The 22396-nt window shown below is 38.3% G+C and overlaps 1 protein-coding gene across 7 annotated transcripts in view; it reads left to right on the top strand.

Annotated features, from left to right (window-relative positions):
• The window catches only part of KIAA1549L (KIAA1549 like), a 159129-nt gene extending 138550 nt beyond the window's left edge, over positions 1–20579 (top strand). For 6 of the 7 annotated variants that reach the window (XM_088653645.1, XM_088653634.1, XM_088653619.1 and 3 more), the window contains 4 exons: positions 3970–4067; positions 5383–5531; positions 13581–13732; positions 18357–20579. In XM_088653645.1, the coding sequence (XP_088509771.1) occupies positions 3970–4067; positions 5383–5531; positions 13581–13732; positions 18357–18641 (684 nt within the window). In that variant the 3' untranslated portion in view covers positions 18642–20579. Of the gene's footprint in view, positions 1–3969; positions 4068–5382; positions 5700–13580; positions 13733–18356 lie in introns of those variants that run through there. The other variant, XM_088653623.1, reaches the window with a different exon arrangement.
• The last annotated feature ends 1817 nt before the right edge of the window (positions 20580–22396 follow it).

Below are 22396 nucleotides of genomic sequence, written 5' to 3'. Positions count from 1 at the left end.
CATATTAAATTTCTATACTTCATCCAAGGATCACAGGGCAGTTTACAGTATGAAAACACAAAAATACATGACAAAACAAAACAATAACCCCCCCACCCCAGTTAAAAGGCCATAGGTTGTTTAGTCAAAGTCCTGGGAGAAGAGGAATGTTCTAGATTAGTTTTGAGATGAATAACCCAAGTTGGCTTTATCCAATAGGAATTAACTTACTGTACTTAAAATAAGCAGAGTAAGAGCTTGTCCACATATTTGCTTGTCCTGTGGGTCCGAGAGATCTTCCACTTGTCCTGTGCTTTCTAGGTACAGATCTGAGTGGTTTTTCCATTTTCCCCACTGCTTTCCCCAGGAAAACCCACTGTTTACCTCGTAATTGGAATAAATGTCAATCCGCAGAAAAACCTTTTGGAAAGCAGGACGACAAGCAGAAGTGTGGGAGAGCCCTAAAAGTCAAGTTGGCTTTAAAAAACCCAGCATTTATTAGTGACCTGCTGTGGATATCATGCTAAACAGTAATTTAGCATTATAAGAATGAGCCGCAGCTTGCCTCAGGCGTAGATTCAAAGAGGTGTTTGGAAGCTGTTTCTGCTTAACTACAGCTTGTTGTGTTGTTTGAACCAACAAACTGCGATCAAACTGTGGTTAATATTCACAAGCCAAGTTCAAAATTGCTTTGAAAGCTTCTGAAGTACTTCTTGAAGTTGTGGTAGAGAGGGAGGGAGAAGCATACTAGCCTGAGTCTTACTTTGACTGGTTATCACCATGCTAAACTATGCGTTAGCATGATGCCCAAATGCACCCTGTGTATTGAGAATGCAGCTTTATTGGCAGTTTTAGATAGATAATTGCTTCTTGTTATTGTCCTGGCTCCTAATAATGAGGTTAGTGATGGGCTACAATAAAGTGGACATAAGGGAGAAATGCAAAGGCTTTCTAGGTGTTTCCGGTGGCAAAGTCATTGGATTCACAGATATGTATTGCCAAATTACATCCAAATATGAGATACCTTATGCTAAACCAACACTATGAAGTTTAGACAGGCAGAATCTATGGTTGGGATATGTTGACAATCCAGGAGAGGAATCTTATATTCCATCTTGGTGCTGCTACATAGTCAGAGTAACAAGATCTTATGATTAAAGAGCCACCTTGAGATTCAGGAGATTTTATTTATTTATGCTGTCCTCCTTCATTCAGAGCAGTTGTGATGAAAAGAAGGACCCATAATGTCATGTATACTTAAGAAATTTCCCATGAGACACTGCGAAAACTGTTATCTATGTGCTTCCAGTCTTGTGGGCTAGGTTGTCTATCACCTACACTTTAAAAAGGGAGACAGGTGCATGATTAATCCCATTCCTTTTCTCAACAGTTAAATACGAACAAAAATGTTTTTTCTGCCTGAGCTAAGTCAATTATGAATCACCTCATTGATGTAAAGATAGGCTATAGCAAACCTGCTGGGGTTGTTCCTGGGAAATGTGACTAAACAGAAGCAGCTGGTGATCTCCAGCCCACCTACACCTTGAAGAAGTTATTCACAAAGAAAGAAAGAAAGAAAGAAAGAAAGAAAGAAAGAAAGAAAGAAAGAGCTTTAAAGTTTTCTTCCTTCCCTGTGTTGATTTCAGAGAATCTAGCCAGCCCAATCTGTATTATTTACTAAGACCCAAAGTACATATTGCTAAAGGTATTTGGGCACCACCAATTCACAGCTCTCCATTATGTGTAGTTGGGGAAAATGGTTGCTGTTGATATCATCACAGCAGAAGGCTTAACCTGAGAACATCTCCACCATTATTATTCTTTTATTTTATTTTAAAAAATACATATTACTGGGGAGACATGAGGAAAGTGTGGGTTAGCAAATACCCCATGACATGTTCCATTTTTGTTAGAGGTGCAATCACTACCTTTCTCATTCATCTCTCTCTTTGAAGTATTTACTCAGAAGAAGCATTTACTCTTGCCTTGGCATGATTTAGAGCAGGCATCCCCAAACTGCGGCCCTCCAGATGTTTTGGCCTACAACTCCCATGATCCCTAGCTAACAGGAACAGTGGTCGGGGAAGATGGGAATTGTAGTCCAAAACATCTGGAGGGCCAAAGTTTGGGGATGCCTGTTTTAGAGTATCCAACTAGATAGTTATACTTTGCCCACTGCCTGCCATTGTAGAGAGTTACATTAGTTTTTGCAGACATGTCCTAATGATCTTGCCTATGTGTAATATATCCTGATGCAGCCTGAACACTTTCTGTGCCTTCCAACCACCTCTTTCTGATTCCAAATAGAAAGGCACTGATTCCAAAGACCATTGGTTTTGGATTCTTTAATAATAACTGATCTGTAACAAAACAATATATAAAGACCAACTTTTTGTGCTAATCTAAGACAGATATGCTTCTTCCCTGACAAATAATAAGTTCATAACATATCAAGCATTGGCAGAACATCCGTTTAAAAATAGGCCTGTGAAATATTGAGTTTACTGTGAAATAGAAAACAGTCTGAAATTTGCTTTGTAACCAAGAAAAAGACCCTAGAGCTAAAGTTGCTGTATCTTACCCTGGTGTAAACAGCTTTGCTGTTTTGTAAAAAGGCACTTCACATTTCATAATAGAAATAAGCATGTCTCTATGGATAGCTTATAAAGTCCCCAGATTATTCCTCTTACGGTACAAGAATGGGGGGAAAGCTACAAGGCTTCATACTTAAAACTGCTAGGATGGGGATACAAAAATATATATGTTATTTTTGATCCATTCCTTTGGGGTTTATTTGAAAGCTAGTGACATTAAATGCACAGGTTCATGTTGCTGCTGCTGCGGGAAGTTTCCCATGGGCTCAGAAACCTGGGCTCGTAGTTTATCTGACACAGGCAAACCATGGTCAGTGAGCCAAGTACAAACCATGATCATGGGTAATGGCAAGTCTAACTATGGCTTAGCTTTGGTTTGCACGGTGACAACAGGACCAGGGGAGAAAGGAATCAAATGCATTCTCAGCTACCTATTCGTGTCTCTCGGCTCCCTCCCCACACCACCTTCTCTCTCTCTCTCTGAACTCTCTGAACTCCCTCTCTGAACTCTCTTAAGTGCTAGAATAGGAAATGTGTTTGAATGCATCCTATCTGAATCTTATAACACCTCTTGTGTCAAGGTGTTTATTTAGGGTACCTAGAATGCCATGCTGTTCTCAGTGATGATTTTGATATGTTGGCTATTCTAGGAGAATGAAAAGCAGCATTTCAGTCTAGCCGCTAAGCAGATTTGATAACTGTCACTGTATTCCCAAGTTAACTTGACAATCTCTGTCACAGCGCAAAGGCTGCAAGATTAGTATCTCATGCTTTGGGCCATAGGCTGATGATGACAGTGTCAGGGAGGTGTTTTGACACACGCGTGTAACATGGCAAAAATCCCTAATTTTGCTGTATGCCATTTTCTGTCAAACTCTGTAAATCCTGGGTGACTGATCCAGTAGCCTCTAAAAATCTGATCCCCAGGATTACTTTACTTTGATGGTGGTGGTTAGTTTTTTAAATAAAAAAATTGAGTCTTTATGTTGTCATAATAAAGTAACTTGCTTGTTCTTGCCTAGAGGAACACGAAACATGTTCCCTGTTAAAAAGGTTGGAAAGAAAAGTTAAAATATAAAATAGTTTTCTTGTAGACATTTTTTTTGTTTCTTGTGATAATATTAGGTGCTTTGAGATATTCCAACATCAAAGTATTATTATTTTTATTGGGGCAAAAAACCCATTCTGAATTCCCCTTGGGGGAGAATTCAGACAGAGAAGAACACTGCAGCGTTGAAATTTTAGGAGGCACTAATAATGTTAACTTTGAAATAGGCTTGGATTACAGTCTTCTTCCAAGATGCTTATGCCATATTTTGGAGAAATGCAATGCAGTATAATTTTTATGAAAAGTCAGTAGATTGTTGAAGAAATATTTATTTATTTTTCTTAACAGGCATATAGATTTTCTCCACTCCCTGAAATGGTGATGGGTTCTCCACCTCCTCCTGTGCCTCCTAGGACGGGACCTGTTGCCGTCACTTCTCTTAGGAGGTACTATGCTATTGCTTTTATGTTTTAGCTGAAAATGTTATATCTCTATCGCAAGATGGAAGATTGCTTTATATATGACATTGAAAGCCTCAGGTGCATTACAAGGCTAGCATTTCTTATACTGTATAGGTATTTGTGAAACTGTAGTGTCATTTCAGAATTTTAGGTTTTCAAATTGTTTTTAAAAGCAACCAAGCAAGGAAAAATGTGGAGTATTGTTGAGCTGTAAGCCACTCAGATATCTAATAGTATCTTAAACCATGATTTAAATCCTCTATCATAAAGGCATGCCAGATTGGTTGTTCTGTAAAAGAAGTAAATGATTCATAAACCTCCCTGTTTTTCTCTTCTGAGACGACTACAGTAAGCATTGCAAAATATATGGATGACCTTATAAAATTGGTTTTGGCACTCTGAAGACATTTAGAGAGATTGTTGCCATCAAGTTTCTTATCTGCACTTTAAACGCCTAATAAATATGAATCAGTTTTAACAATGTTTTAGTATTTACTGCCCAATTCTCCAGGCACTGCTATTGTACAGTTTCCATTCATTCTATTCTTGTGGACATTGCCTTTGAAATTCTGTTTTCTCACAGTCAGCTAGCTCATATCCATGCATTTCTAAGTAGCAGTTGCATAGCTCAGGCTCTTGGTCTATGAAATGCTGCTTCTACAAAATGACACCTGTTTGCAAAGCCACAACATAGCAGGCATGTTATATTTTACTGTGCATTAGCATAAGAATACAGAAACAGCTGAGCTGTCCTGATTGGCTGCCAGTGATGTCATAACTGTTGTGCAAAAATTTCAGTGGACTGTAAAACACTGGCAGCCATGCTCATCATTCACTGTCAGAACAAATGTAGCACTGAGCTACACAGACTATATAAAAGAAATAAGATTTTTTAAATGAAATTATTGTGTTTTAAAACTGATTTTTTTTAAAAAAAAAAATCAGTATAGGCAGGATACAGTAAGTAACCAGTGTTATTTGTTGTAGCCTCACTATTTTTATTTATTTTTATTTTCTAACATATATTTGTGCTATACCAAATCAGGATATGTCTTTGGGATGCAGGCTATATAAATGATGCTTGAAGTAGCGACTCAGCTCTACTGGTATGCACCCATTGTAAACGACTATCAAAGCAAAAAGCAAAATGCTTTCTCTACCCGCTTTTCACAAAAAGATCCCATACTTCTGTGGCTAAAAGTGTAGTTAACTGGTCTGCTCCAGAGCAAGTAGGTTGTGGATTGCAACTGATGTATGCTTGATGTTGGAATGACTGATGTTTCCAATATATATTATACAGGTCGACGTCCGATATTGGCAGCAAGACAAGAATATCAGAGTCCAGTGGAACTGAACAGATTCAGCCGCATGATCATGCCCCTTTTGTCCCAGTATCAAGAGCCCCAGTATCTGTGGCTCCATTGGATCAATCAGCCTTGAATTACTCAGGTGAAAAACGCATGCGGTACAAACAGAGACCACATCTAAGTCTGTATGGCATAGAGACAAGCGTATGAGATCTTGCAAGCACCCTTGTTTAGGACTGTGTTAAATGGTTCTCTTGAAGGCTTGATGAGGAGAATTAATAAAAGGATCCACACACACTCTTTCATTTTATCACATGCAGCATTTTTCTAATATGGGAGAGGTATGGGGAGGAAGGACATGGTCTTTCTGTTTGAAGCACCTGGAATTGGCATCTTTCTGAGACAGGATCTTGGAACCGATGGTGTGTTTTGGTGTACAGAAAGCAAATGGCCATGTAACGTAGACCGTTTCCCTTGTAATGGCTGCTTACTCTTGAGTGGAATGCACTCTGCATTGACCCAAAGGCCACAATCTTTCTTTAGAAAGAGCCTGTTCAGATTACCACTTTCAGCTAAATGTGGTGAAGCCATCCTGAATTGGTGGCAAATGTCATGTGATTGTTTCATTGTGTCTCCAGCTTGCAAGCTAGCATGTCCTTGTAAACCATTCAGAAATGAATTAGGTGAGGATATCCTGATTCATGACTGACCAGGTTCCCTTTGTGGCAGATCAGTTCAGATTAACTTCACTTCATCATTAAATAGGTTGAATATGGTCATAACACGTATGCGTTTCTTCCGGGAGCTCACTATCAAGTAGATTCTACTTGCAATGAGAAGCTTCAGGGGAAAAAATATGGACACATAAAGCTGCCTCATGCTGGGTCAGAACATTGGTTCATCTAGTCCAGTATCATCTATTCTCACTGGCCACAGCTCTCCAGGGTCTCAGACCAGAGGTCTTTCTCAGCACGTGCTAGAGATGCTGGTGACTGAACCTAGGACGTTATACATGCAAAGCATGTTCTATACCATTGAGCTCTGCCTCCCCAACCCCAATCTCTTTGATTACAAAGAAATTCCAGCCAACTTAGCAAAATCCTTTCTGTATTAAGGAAAGACTTCAGACGTTATATATCTGCTTAGGTACATTTGGACGTCTACAACCTAAATGTTTGTGTAAGACTGTGTGAATTAGTTGGGCTCATCTCCTATTTCACATTGTAATTTTGAGCTGCCATTTTGTTAGTGTTCTTGAGTTGACCAAACCAATCATCCAGTTGCTGAAGCCCATATCATCTTGAAGAGGATCCCCCCTGCCCAAGATTGAACAGAAACCCAGCACAATGTGTATCAAATACAAAGAATGGAAGGTTGTGTTGCTGGGGGGGGGGCTAGGAAAGGCATGTGCAAGCAAATTATAAAAGGATCGCTTGTGATTCCGGGTTCACGAGAAGGTCTGGAAGAAGCAGGTGATTTTTCAGGGCTTTTGAAACCTGACAGAATGGCATTAAATGCTTGGCGTTCACTCAGCCACTGTCTTTTTTAACTAATAGAAATGTGTCAAAGTAAAGGTGAGCAAGGGAAGAGTAACTGTTCTGCTTTGAGAAGAATGTTGGTGAGGGTAGATTGGGATCTCCTTTTGCTGATCCTATTCATTTATTTATTTATTTATTTATTTATTTATTTATTTATTTAACTTTCCTTTTTCCTTTCCTTAGTTATTTATTTAAATGTACATACCGCTTGATTGTAGTAAAATTCCTAAGCGGTTTACAAGAGAAGTAGGGTTGAGATTTTTCTCCTACAGACATTGTACCATGGATGTTCACCTTGCATCCCCCCCCTCCGGCCCCCAGTCTTGTCAATATACCGAAAACCTCCTCCAACACCACCTGCGACGTTTTGGAGTAAGTCACCATGCGTCTATAAAAAATATCCATTCATTGTGGGATGTTAGCTTCTAAATAAGAGGCTTTAGAAGCAAGATTTTTCACTTTGCTTCTCATAGAGGGTGGTTGGGGCAAACAAAAGTTGAAAATGAAAAAAATGTGTAGGAGAAAATGCTGACTTGCTTACTGATTTGGTGGCATTATTTCTACAGCTACGCCCCCCGCCCCCCCATTTGGATACTGCCATCTTCTGTTCTGTCATACAACATTCAATTCAACGTTCATGTCATGACTGCTACATGAGCAACTCTGCTCCTATATGCTTCTCAGTCTCTTCTGCCCTAGATTGAAGTCCCTGTTTTCTATCTTCTGTTGTAACATCCGCCCTTCCAAATTCAAAGCATTGTCTGCTACACTGCTGGTATACTTTTGTGTTTTTAAAATACTGAATAGTGGTAAATGATCAGTAGAATAAAATTGCATTTTCAGTAACTTATGTGAACATAAAGAAGTAAGAATCAACAGTGTGTTGCAGATTTTTAAAAAATACTCAAAATACATTGTTTTCACGATTAGGTTCCCCAAAACTTCACAGGTATTCGAATACATCAGGCACTCAATTCCATTGATGAGGTATTCCAGTGCCTCAAATTTCATGAAACACAGAATAGTCTGTTAATATAGAAAACTGAAATATCTGGATGACACTGGGCTGAATGAGCTGTTGGCATTGACACAGATGAGTCTCCCTAACTTTTCTGACTCTGAAATCACGAGGTGCTAAGCTATTGCAAGAACATTATATCCACTTTTCCTACACATGTAAAATAACATCTTTGTAAAAATATAAAATCCCTTAATTTTCTTTGTAAGATAGAAATTTAATAATGTACCAACAGAAAATGCCTTTGTCTTAAACAACTGCCCCTAACAAAAATTGCAGTTAAGGCCACAGTCCTAAGTTCACTACATGGAAGCAAACTTTTCACCGAAACAAATGGGAATTGCATTGTATTTATGATTGGGTACTAAACTATGGGTTTTAATTTTTTTTGCACCTGGCTGGGGGGAAAAAGGGCTTGTAGAAATTTCACTATATTGCCTTAGGTTGTGATCCAGTGGAGCGTTTAAGAATTTTACTTAATTTTAGGCATGTAAATAGTCCCAGGAGACCGCTCAGCACAGTTTGCATGTTGCCAAGAGGTGTGTTAGTGCTTGTGTGCTCTTCTGCTCCCAGCTCCCAGTGGTTGAAATACAGTAACACAGCTCATGCTTCTTGGCAGACTATTGCCACATACAACTTTTGCCAGGAGCTGTTTCTGATAAGCGCAGTTTAGCTGAATATTTCTGGAACTGATTGGTAGTAGACTTGTACAAAACTACTAATTACGGGAATGAGAAAAAATTTATACAATGGTAACATTTGGTTAGCTAGCATATTGATTCACACCTACTATTAAAGAGGTTGCTGGCATTGAGTTTTTATCTAGGATGCATCTCTTTGTCCCAACCTCTGAATGGGCAGCCCTTTCTGCCCCAACCAACTTACTCCAGATGCCATATTCTTCACTGCCTAAAGCCTGGGTGGCTCCACATGGAAGATTCCTCTTTGGTACACAGACTCGGGAAATGCTGTGCTAGCTTTTGTCTGATTTTTGTTTAAAGGGGGAGCAATGTAGAATATTGTAGATACTCGTTTGTTTAAATATATTAAATGTTGGTCAGTTTAGAATTTGGGTGCTGGTACTCCAAAAGAGATGGCGTCTGATGCTGAGGTGTCAGTATTTTAGGAAGGTGTAAATTACTACTGCCATGACACATTTATTTACCATCACTAGTTGGCTTGATGCAGAACAAATGTGATAGATTATCTCCTTGTCCAGAAGGCAACTGTTAATGTCATGGGTAGTAGGAGAAAATGCCAAACTGAGAAATTTAACTGAGATGTGTAGCAATTTTGGTGATTTGTTTTTTATTCACCTAAAATGGACTCATGAACGGAATGATAATTCTATTAAGTTTTCATTGTACCTAATTTCACAGAATCTCCTTAGGAATAGTTACCACAAGTAATATGGACATACTGGAACTACACGACAGAATCTTTGCAAAAAACAACAACACTTAGCTTGTTTAATTTCTGGGACATAGAATATAATGACGTTCTGAATTTCTGTGCCAAATCCCATTTTCTCAGTTTTGCTTTATATAAACAAGACAACAGGATGATTATGCATTCAGATGGGTTGGCTTTGGGACCCCAGGATATTTTATTAAATGGCTATTATTTAGAGCATTAATAACATGCTAGCCTTGTTTTGGCATATACGTCACAGAAAAAAAGCAACAAAAATAGGAGGAGGATAATGTAGTAATTCAATCCTTATTATCACTGGATATTTCTAAACAGAAATTTTATCCCTTGAGTTTAGTTTTGTGGAATATGAAAGGTGACGTGTAGAAGATAACAGGATTCTTCTTCCATGTTAACGCATGTTTAGACTTGCTGATGCTTTCAAACTTGGATTCAAGGCTTTCATTGGTGTGACTATGTAATTGGGAGACAATGAATTGGTGCCCGAATATAAGAAAGACTAATCAGAGGAAGCACTCTTTATTGGTTAAATATTAACACAAAGCATGAGCTATGATAAATAAACATTATTTATTAAATTTGTATGCTGCCCTACATCTTTAGATCTTAGGGTGGTTCACAACCTTGGCTCTATGGATCTACTGCTGCAATTTACAGCAGTCAGATAATTTCATTTGATCAGAGGCCCTCAAATTTTATTAAATTCAACAAAAAACCCAAATCAAACCTAAAAACTACCCTTGTGCCTCCCTACATACAACTAAGATAAAACAAATATAAGTGGTACAGTTGACAGTTTAGGCTTTTGTAGGTCTTCAGTGACTACCTCAGAAAAGACAGCCTATGAAAGATAAGTGGCTGGCTCTGGGCTTCTGGTCCCATCAATACAGTTTAGGTTGGTACATGGACCATGTAGCTAAAGAGGGCACACATTAGAATTGGCCTCGGGTTCGGATTGTTTTCCATCTAGCAGTTTCTCTCCTCCATAGGTAAGCTTTAAGCAGTGATTCCAAATGATAGCACAGGACTCCTAAAGCTATTCAGTCAATCGCTTATGTTAGAACAAAGCTTCTGTGGCAGCTCTCTAGTATTAAAATCCATATTGCTCACCACCATTGCCAGCAGTAGAAGATTCTCCTGTGGCCACATGGGTCTGATTTCCGTAGCATGCATGACCACCACTCTTCCCTTCTGTAGCAGAAACAGTTCGAAATGTAAAGTCATGTGTGAATGCAAGCTTATTTAATAACTAAGCATGTGTATTGATGGGTGAGTTCTTTTACAGTTACGTCCTGATTCTGAAAGGTCATTTATTGTATTTGCATTGGAGCAGCTGCCTCATTTTTATTTTTATTTTTGAACTTGAGGGCAGGAGGAATGATTTCTGCTGTTCTTCTGCACAAGATCAAAATGGCTGAATGTGTGGAGAAGCTGTGGTATTGGTTCTACTTCCCTTAAAAAAAAGAAAATAGTCATGGATTAAAGATGGCATAGGACAAAAAAACACACACACGTTGGAACACTCTTTTTTATTTAAGATTATTGGATATTTGCATCCTTCTGGCTCTGGAAGCAGAATATGAGTACCTGTGGCTCCTCAAGAGAAGCTTACTATTGCTCCAGCATAATAGAAGCTCCTCGCTACACTCATCCTGGGTTTATCGCAAGTAATCTCTGTGACTCTAAAGCGTGGTGTAAATATACAGCCGTGGTATAAATATTGGTACTGGAAATGGCTTTAAGCACTCAGAGCATTTTCCCAATTTGAACTGCTTGTGTTGCATCTGCAGTCATTCCAACCTATGATTCCACGAGACTCTGTTTGTAATATGATGTCTCTGTTTCTTAATTGTTTTTTTTATTTGCTGTTTTTAGATTGTTGTTGAGTCCCATAAGGATAAATGCACCCAATGCCACTCCCACTCAGGGGTGTATTCATCAGCACAGGAAATATAACCTGAAACCTTTTAAATTCAAGTTCAAGGTATCATATTAGGTTCTAGTGACTTGAGTGGATCATATGTCACTAGAGGAACATGACTACACGAAAACGTGTGGCTAACTTCTAACATCCGCCCCCCCCTTCCCTATAAAGGGTGCTTTGGTTGGTGTCCTTGGTTCCATTCATCTCATGTAACTCCATAAGCAACATTTATGCAATTTGACAAGCCCATTGTAGACAACGGAGGCTGGAAAACTGCTGTAAACTGAAATTTTAAAAATGGAACTTCGTCTTATTAAAATATATTGTTTCTGCTTAACATCCCATGTGTGTGAAGTGTTTTGTTTCAAGCTACTCAGGTGCATTTTTCAGTTTAATACACAACCACAAGGAGAGGGTTGGCCTGTTAAGTAGAATGAAGGCAAAGACCATTCTTTACAACTAATGGCAATAATGGAACAGCCTTGTTGGTTTTCAATTACTATTCATTGACTTGTTGAGTAGCATCCCTATTTTGAGATAGAACTAATTGGGGTGGGCGTGGGGGTACAGAACACATGATTTAAGATTCCACAGGGAACTTTATAGGAACAATATTTGTTTCAGGAAGAGACTGTACCAGGATGTAGGAAAATGAAAGAGAGGCTTGTTTTCTGTGTTGATAAAAACTGTATTGAATACAGATAAGGTAACACAGAATTAAAAACTACTGAGTTTCAGACTCCTGATTGTTGATTTGTCCCTCCCTTAGAATGTATTAATATGCAATGCTTATTCAAATAATTTCGTAATTGGAACATAAATCTTGAACATACTTTCAACCTGCCAGTTGTGTTGTGAATGACACAAGTATTTATTTAGGAGATGGTTGGGTGTTTTGTGTGCCACATATCAAAAAGAGTTTTAAAATTAACATAGTCCTGGGAGATTCCCAGGAAAGAAAGTAATGCCTTTTGTTATTTGTAATTTTGGTTCAAAAAATGGTTACAAGAACTAGTCCAAAGACTTGCTGCACTTAATACACATGTTGGCAGCTGATGTGTGCGGCACGTAAGAGAGATGCTTCACTGAACAGAAGATAAAGATGGATTCCTTTTCTAACACTTAGCAACATGTTTCAAGCTGAAAGCAGTGATGTGTTGCTGGCAGTTTAACAAGTGGCTCCCAGAAGATACCAGTGAGACTGAAGATCCATCCATTTGCCAACTGATGAAGATCACCCTGGTGGGGGCAAAAAACTTTATGCAAAAATGCTGCAAAGCATCAGAAAAAAACATAATGGGTTTATAATCATGTAACAAGATATGTTCTTGTAAAATGATTCAGACACGAAGGAAATGAAGGTTTAAGTGATATTGATTTAAATAGCAGGTAGTTGGTACAACATTATCTGAACCATGTGAAGACCAATCCACACACCAGTGGAGGAACAAGTCACACCTATATTTTGCTTTACTTACTTCCTCTCTCCCCATAATCCAACAATTGTGCATATGAGATAATGTCTAAAAAGAATGATATTCTCTATAGAATTATATTAGAGATCATATTCCCCCTTGGAATGTACAAAGCACCCTATGCAAACAAATCCATTCACAAAGCAATAACATGTAGTTACAGTGCTTTTTGGAAGCTCCAAACCCTGCTTGGAACTGCTCCCTATTCAATAGGACTGTCTTGTTCCAATATCATAAGAGCATTCTTATCCATTACATTCTGAAATCTACTGCTATGCTTGTGCTTGATCTGATAAACTGTACAAGAGAAACTACGCCATAGAACAATATTAGAATCCATATTAAATGTTTATAATAGCACATGCAGTACTTTACATAAGTTCACAAGGCTACTGACCAGCAAAATCATCTCTCTGGCTTTTCTTACATTCTCTCTGCAGTAGCATAAATCCATGAATGTGCATCTGCACTGTGCCTATGTTCAATTTTCATACTCGTTCTTTCTACAGACAAGTATGATCACTAGTTGGGTGACCATGGTGTTGGTGTCTCCACTGTGTCAAGAGTGCTGGGTTGACCTCTTCAAACAGGTATATTCTGTTGTGGGATGTTTCATCCTACAACAGTGGCAACAAGGCACTATGTGCAGATACAACAATACATGCTCTTTCTTCGGCAAGGGGCTTCTATTGCCAATGCAAAATGGCATCTTCTAGTTGGAACATCTTGGGTATCCTTTGCAATGTTCCTCTAGGTCTAGAGCAATGTATTTTGATCGCTAACCATCTTCCCTGTTTCTTGATAGGAAGTACAGTTCCCGCAGTGTTTGCCATCCCAGCAGCAAACCGACCCGGGTTCACAGGCTATTTCATCCCGACACCACCTACTGCATACAGGAACCAAGCTTGGATGTCCTATGCGGCAGAAAATGAATTACCAGGGCAATGGGCAGACTCGGTAATTGTTCACATTTTCTTTCTTTGATTTGTATGTTGAATGCAGATAGAAAGCTTTCTTGAAGTCCCTTTGGAAAGGGAAATTTCCACATAGACAGTACTTTTCTTGGGCTACTGCTGGTATTAGTTGCAAAGTTGCAGCTACTGGTTGCCTATTTGCACTGGCCTAAAGAGAATAGGAAAGATTAAAGAATGATCTTAGCACCTTGCTCTCTACACAGTTGGTGCAAATTGTCCTGTGTGGTCAAGCAGAGGTTATTTGCTAGAAATGTTGGAGGTTGCCTTTCCACTGAGCCAGACCACTGGCCCATTCTAGCTCACTATACTGACTGTCAGAGGCTATCTGAGTATCTTCCAGGCCTACCTGGAGATGGTGGGGATTGAACTTGTGGCCTTCTGTGTGCAAAGCAAGATTCTCTACCTGAGCCATAACCTAACTCTCTTAAGAGCTATGAGTGCCATACCAAGAATAAGGCACCAGGGCCTTCAGGACAGGAAATCAATAGGAAAGAGATGACTTATAGAGCCACATCTCATTTGTTATATGGTCTGCTTTGATTTAGCTCACTTGTCAGGAATTCCTCTGAGCTGTTAACCACAGCCTGATATCCAGCATACCTTTGAGCCAAGGTGGGACTCGCAGATAATTTCCCAAGCTGTTGGCAGTGGGTGTATGAAGACAGTGCAAACCAGAACGCTAAGGGTGATTTGTGTTAGCAATATGTGCTAACAATCAATATGTTGCTCCCCACAAAAAACCAGCATGTCCGCATGAGTAAAATGTTCACATTCAGTTTTCATCTACATCTCTCCCATCCCAAATTGTTGTCACTGGGGATACAGTGGGTAACTCTCTTTTTAAATTCTGGTCTGACAGGATTTTTGTTACCAAAGCTATTCTTGTTCAGCTCACCCTGAGCCATAGCTGCCAAGTTTTCCCTTTTCTCGCGAGGAAGCCTATTCAGCATAAGGGAAAATCCCTTTAAAAAAGGGATAACTTGGCAGCTATGCCCTGAGCAATAGGCAAAGATACGTTTAAATTGACTATAAATTGGGATTTTTCTATTTTGATGTGTTAAGAAGCAATTGCTAAGTGACATTTAGTTCATTTTGAAGAAAATGGTACTTTCTGTTGAAGGGAAGTGAGCTGAACTCCCTGATAAACTCAGGGTATGACTGGTGAAAGTGAAACTGCTGAGCCTGGATAACAGATTTTGGAGTTGTTATCACTGTGAGGAGAGAATTAAAGATCATGCTACTTTTTTGACTGCTTCATATGGGATCAGTTTACTTCGTACCTATGAAGAAAATCATGTAGTTCCCATACTGGCTTCCTGTCAAGTGTGTGACAAAATAGAAATTTGCCTGAGACAAGTTTTATGCAATAATTGTAGGTTTTTTAAAAACCACATAATATGTTTTCTCTTTAGAAACTATGGGGAACCAAATGAGAGAAGTTTCAGTTTATTTGTGTATTTGTGTTCAAGTTACCTTGAACATCATGAGATAGGCAGGATAGATTTTTTGAAAATAAAATTAAGAGGGGTCTTGAAGGAAATGGGAAGATTCCAGAAACTTCCACTGCCTAAATGTAGGATTTGCAAGTATTAAAGCAGACGCTTTTTCTAGATTTTTTAAAAGTACCTCCCTTAGTAAAACAGCCATTACATACATCCAAGGGCCCCATGAGAAGATACAAAGAAGCATTTGGTGGAAAAAACAGTTTGCGTTTCTGTGGTACTTACCTCAGAAGTACTATTGTAAAGTATTGTATGGGCTGAAACTGGTGAAATACTGACCTCTAGTGTTTTGTTCTGAAACCTCTCTTTGTTAAATGTGTCCAATAACACAGTTTTATAAGCAAATGTGCTTTGCTTCGACTGAATTTTATTGTCACTTGCATCTTGGTACTGCATAGATTTTAGTTTTATGCCTCACATAGATGAAGTAATAAGGGCTTTGCAGTGCATAAATACGAGTAAGCAACTGGATGGCAAAAAGACTCAGCATCTAACAGGTGTTTTAGAAGTAAATTATCAAATCTGGACTGTTTCTTTCTAGGTACTGTATATAAGGTGTTGTTATGATATATAGTGCTGACAATTTCAAATTTGAGAATCGTTTATTCAGCGATTCAGAGAGTACTTGTCTAATTAAGAGATAGAGCCTTATAGGGCGCACACAGAATGAAAGATTGCTGGTACAGATTCAGATTGATAAACAGTTCCAGCTTGCAAATTCTGTATAAAACACTACCTTGTAATCAGTACTGTAAATTAGATTGCTAGCTTGGTCTGGAACCTTCCTATTTAGACCACTGTAAGATTGCTAAGATTATTTAAATATTATGGAAACACATTGGAGGTATTAAATCACCCCAGGATTTAATGTTTGACAGCCTTCGAAGCAATGAATCAACAGAGTCCAATACTGGATTTGAAACTTCCCATGCAGTTTAAATTATTGAGAGAAGATAAATGTGCCTGTACTGTAAATTATCCATCAGGAGTTTTATTGATGGGCAACCCACTACTGGTACACTATGGCTTGGGAAACGATGAGCAATTTGGTGTGTTCCCACTCATATTGCTATGAAGCTATTAAAGTTGAGAAGTAAACATATTTTTTAAATATTTATACTTTGTCGTTCAAGTCATCCAAGAAGAATGATAAAAAACAAACAAATTAAAGAATGAATTACAAGTTCAATATCAGAACAGAAATCCACAACAATTAAAATTTAAAATGGCAATAAAGCCACATTGGATCATAAAACCGCAAAAGCAACAATAAATAACAATAAAACATTAAAATAGCAGACAGGAGGAAACAATGCCCATGCTATTAAAAGCTAAGGAGAATAAAATGGTTTTGAATGGGTTCCTGAAAGCGGATAAAGTAGACACCATATGAGTAAATTCAGTAGTAGTCGACACAACACCACAGAAAAGCTACTTTTGTCTGCTACCTGATCTCTGGAGCTGGGGCATTTGGCCTTAGATAGAAGAGTAGACCGTTATTCAAATGAAAACATTCTTAAATAAATATATTGAACAACAAAAATAGATAATACACATAAAGAGCAAACATTAACAACAAAATAATGTAAGTTCAACACCAAGTGCTCTTGATAATAAAGTCAAAAGCAAAATAACCATTCAGGAATTAATGAAAAGGATACAAATATAAAATTATAAATGGTGCATAATAACACAACTTACATTGCACAACAAAGGAAACAGAAAATAAGAAAAAGCACTTGCCTGTTTATAGACACCGCCAAATCATATTTTGAAGGGATTTGCGACCCATGTGACTGTGAAGTCATATATTTTTTAAAAATAACCCTCCAAATAGAGGTGAAATCAGTGTCATCCCTAGCCACTCAAGTATTAAAAGTCAATATCTGAGATAGCAATGAACATATCTTTCTTGAACCAGTTATCTAGGGTATAGCATCCCAGTTTGAGTGGCTACCAGAAGATAGAGAAGTAACTCTTTACACATAAGATCCCCATTACCTTTATTGAAAATAGATAAAATACAGGGTTTAGAGTCTAAAATTGCCCTTTCCCCTATAAGTACAGTATACTGATTTCTGTAATTGCTTGTTTCCAAAATGTATGAACTTTAGCACAATTCCACCATATGTGCCATTAAGATCCCTGCTCCCCGCAGCCCTGCCTGGACAAAGGGGGATTCCAGGGTGTGACAATTGTTTTGTTGCCTGAGGGGGGGGGTCTTCACTCTTTTGAAGGAAGAAGTTGGGCAGCTACTCCTAACCCCCCAAACTGGACCACGTACTGGTATATGCCAACTATCCCTGGCCACCATCACACCTGTGTGTAAATGTTCTTGGATAAAACTGATTATTTCGACCCATTCCAGCCTGGTTTTAGGTATGGTTTGGGGAACAGAATCAGGCTTGGGTGCATTTCGGGAGAGTGTGACCCTGTTGAATATCCTGAATCTGTCAGGAGCTTTATTCTGGAGTGCCCTACTTTTTTGCTCCTACTCCCAGGATTGATTCCAGAAAGTAGTTTTGGGTGACTGTGCCTTTACTCTCAGCAGTTGATCTGTAGGGTGCCACAAGGCCCGATTTTGACCCCAATGCTATTTAATATATGCCGCCAGTATACCACCCCTATTTCTGTATAGCATGTGAATCAGGAATAGCTGTGTGTGTCCTAAGCTGGTGAGCTGGATGAGGTTAATAAATTGTGACTGAATCCAGATAATATGGAGACTCTATGGATGGGCATTTCCCAGATCTGGGATTGGTATCTAGATCGGGTTACACTCCCTCTGAAGAAGCAGGTGCATAGTTTGAGGCTTCCTTCTAGAGTTTTGTATTACACTATGTGCCATTGAAGTTTTATAAATAAGTAATAGTTTGCTACCATGAAATTGTTCTTGGAAATGGAGCAGGTTGGGAAACTCACAAAATTGATGCAAAAATCCATGTAATAATTTCCACTTAAAAATTGCTTTTGTAAATACATAGCTATTTTTCTGACTGTGCCCACAAGTAGCCTCTTTCCACATGCAACCGTTGCACAAATTATGTCTTGTGTTTAAGAACAGACCTTAGGGCAATTTATTTGTCTAATTAATATCTTCTTTAGGTCCCGCTTCCTGGCTACATAGAAGCTTATTCACGGCCACGTTACCAACACAACCACTCTCCTTCAAGACTTCCTCGTCAATACAGTCAACCAGCAAATATGCACTCTGGCCTGGAACAAGTCCCACTGCCGCCTTCTGCTGCTTCTCAACAGAGCCTAACAGAAAATTACCCATTGGATAGCCCACTCAACAACCTTTCCACAGCTGCTCTGGTGAAGGCAATAAGAGAAGAAGTTGCTAAGCTAGCCAAGAAACAAACAGACATGTTTGAATTTCAGGTCTGATGGCTTCTTGCGGTGAAAGTTTGCATCACATCACTTGTAGGCCCTCTAGCTGTTAATTCAGACTTATTGTGGCTTGTGCCAAAGCAATGCCATTTTTCTATTCTGAAACAATCAACCCTGGATTAAAAAGAAAAGTGAGTAAATAGAGCAGTCAGTCTGACTATCAGTTCTCTACCTATAAGGCAGGTATTCCCAGGCAACCGTTGTAAAATATTGATGTATTATATTTATGATATGCAACTGTCTGTCACATACCTCTTGTTCCATGAAGCCTTCATTGTTGGAGACTTTCTTTCAACCATCTGCCTGTCTAATATTCCATTATATTAAGAGCTTGGGAAGCACAAATATAGATCATTCTGTAGCAACTTGTGCATGTAAAAAAAGTAAACCTTTTTTATTCAGAAAAAAACCATAGTAATAATATGAAAACTAAGGGCCATATATTCATATATTTGTAGTTCAGCTGATACAATATCAAAAAGACTGATGGCAACAAAGCAATAGAGCTCAGCTCTGCCTAGAGACCACATTTAAACCATACAAATCTGATGTGAAGAGTCCTTTGTAAATATCCCAAAAGTCACAATCTTTGCTCATAATCCAAAACCGACAAAGAGGAAAAGAACAGTAAAAAGGCCCGCTAGCATAAATGGTGTCTAAAGAGCTGGTCTAATGTTACTGTTGAGTTGCACAGAATTGTTTTCAGTGTTCTGTCTCTCTTCACTGTGAAACGGGAAAGATACAGAAATGCTCCCTGGAACCTCCCAGTGAAAACAGATTCTTTGAATGTGCCTTACATTCAAAAAGGTTTTCATTCTGAACACATGGCGGAACTGGTAAATTTGAGAACCTTGAGTCTGTCTCAGTCTGGAATAATGAATACACCTGCTTTTTCTTAAAAAAAGGGGGGGGAGACACAACCCTCTGTTTCACAGAGAGCTCTGTCCTTCTCTTGTAAACAATGATGTCTAGTGAAGTGATGCCAGAAGCAGCTTAACAGACTTGACTCTGATTACACTCAACCAATGACTACGCAAACTTAAGGAATCGCCATATCTTTGGGGGTTGACTACAGTCTTTTCTTAAAGTGTAAATAAGTAAACAAATCTATGGGACAAAACAGTGTTCTGTGAATCGGGTGGGAACTTGCAGCCCTCCCAGATGTTGTTGAATTCTTAACTCCCCTATCGGCCCCAGCCAGCATAGCCAGTGGTTAGGGAGGGCGGGAGCTGCAGTCAAAACAGTGTCTGCTGTGCTGCAGGTTCCTGCTATGAGTGGCAGTGTGGGAAGTGATATTTTGCCAAACCCAGGGCTGTAAGTTCTGGAAGCTAAAAGTAATTCATTGTTCTATCGCACTGTCATGAAAACACAGCCTCAAAATAGCAGAATGAAACTCTATGCTGGCTCACCTTGGGCAGCTGCAAAATAAAAATAAAAATGGTGGACTGTTACAAAAAACACACACATTTTAGTTCCTAAATGTATAATGTAACTTTAGGGCAAATAGAAATTGCCTATGGGGTATCATACTGCGTGTATTGATGTCTACCAGAGTAAACATTTCCTTGAGCTTATTAATTTATTCAGCCTCAACTTTGTCCTCTGATCAGCTAATTTCATTCCCCCCCCCCCCGTGAGTTTCTTTGGTCTTTACTTACTGCAGAGAAACAAACAAAGCAAACAGAAACAGGAGTTTAAAGTAAAGCACAGAATTTTTAAGCAAACACATTAAATATGAAAAATATATTTCCAAGTGTGCAACTTAACTGTCATGATATATAGTAAGTCCTTGCCAAAGGTCCTAGTAATTACAGAACCTTTTGGTGTCATTGTTTTCTTGTTATTTCAATAAAATTGCATATAAATAAAATTGTATTTTTGTAATCATCATGTAAATAAATAGTTAGTGTATATTTATAGAAATGATCAACCTACAAAAGAAAATAAATAACCATAAATTACCAGCAAAAATAATTTTAAAATCAACTGATACATAGGCTAGTGAGACAACTGAATTGAAGAACCAAAGAAACTTAGTCACCCAGAAGATTAAGTCTAATAAGAATGATCTTTTAATCTATCAGCAAATCAAAACTAATTGTATCATTGCTATACATTCATATCGTGTGTATTCAATTGTTGTTTGTTCCAAAAATGTAGTCAACAGTGGGTATGAAAAAGTGGGCAACTGAATCCTGATTAATGTAGGTGAATTTCTGACATCACTGTTCCATCTACTTGAAGGAAGGACAAGTGAATCCTGATTAATGTAGGTGGATTTCTGACACACTGGCTTGATGTTGTGTTCCTCTGGTGCTGCTAACACCCTAGGACATTTCTGCTTCAGCCTCCCTCACCTGGGAGTGGGTGAGGCGGGCAGCATGAGGTAAGAAGGAACATAGTCCGAAATTGAGGGCTGCTTGTTGGGAATTTAATATCAACTATTTACTATTTCAGTTAAACAGAACTAAACACCTCTGTAGTAGCTTCTTAATTTTATTTTTGAAAATAGCTCAATTCAGCACTTATCAAATCTTACATTAGGTTTTGAATCATACTGATAATTTCAGTTTTACTTAGTTGAGAATGTAAATTTATTTGTTTAAAAACATACGTTAAACTAACCAAATTAGAAGGCTTGTAGGAGTACCGTGTTTCTCATATTATAAGACATGTCTTATATTTATTTTTTCCTCAAAAAAACACACTATGGCTTATTTTCAAGGGATGTCTTATTTTTTTCCTCCTCCTCCTGCTGCGGCCAGCATTGCTGCTGCGCCTATCACTATGTCTTATTTTCAGGGTATGGCTTATATTCCTTGAATGCTTAAAAATCCTGCTATGTCTTATTTTATGGGTATGTCTTAAAATATGAGAAACAGGGTATTACATTTTAGAATCTTGAATATCAGCCATGCAAGGTGCTTAAGTATAAATTCCTTCAGGGTTTTAAACCCTTTGGCCTCCTGTCCATAAATTTCATTTCATTCTTGAGGCCTCTGCAAGCCTGAGATAGAAAAGTGGATTATGTGATAACTTTTTGAAGACATTATTAAAAAGAAACCTGCTATTCACTTAAATAGTCCTAATCCAGTATGGAGTTATATTTACCCAAGTCAATGGGACACATAATTTTGCACTGGTTTCTGGCTATTATATTTGGTCACAGGGAAATACTGATGAATCCTAATTCATTCAAACAATACATATTTTAAATTGTATCATTTACAATTTAATTATCTAAGTAAGTATTTTATAAAACCGCCCCTCTGTGCATACTTCATAGATACAGTTGTCATAATATCCTTATTCAATAAGCAATTCATTTTGTTGTTAACATGTTTGTGTAATTTGTAGAAGTTGCAAGCAGGATTATTGTTTCAAGACTAAAGGGGACATTGCTGGAAAGAGGATACTCTTAACATTCAGTATCTGTGAGCACGATGCAATCATGGAGTCAAAATATGGTGTATAAATAATTTGATATATATTAAACATTTTGTATGGCAATAGTTGCAACACAGTTTTTCAATTAGAGATCACCCCTGTGCAAAGACATTCATATTGCAAGCATAGGTGGCTGCATGTAATACTGTAGAAAACCTAATTTGAAAGCATATTTTTCCTTGGAATGTTTTTGAAATTGACTTTTGCTAACCACTAAATGCTTTTACATGCAGCTTTATTTACTCCAAAATGACTGAATATATTGTTTAAACAAGATAAGCGTAAACAAAAAAAACCACAACTAA

The sequence above is a fragment of the Zootoca vivipara genome, chromosome 1, assembly GCF_965207765.1.
Source record: "Zootoca vivipara chromosome 1, rZooViv2.hap1.1, whole genome shotgun sequence".
NCBI lineage: Eukaryota > Metazoa > Chordata > Lepidosauria > Squamata > Lacertidae > Zootoca > Zootoca vivipara.
This window is presented reverse-complemented; position numbering and strand designations above follow the sequence as displayed.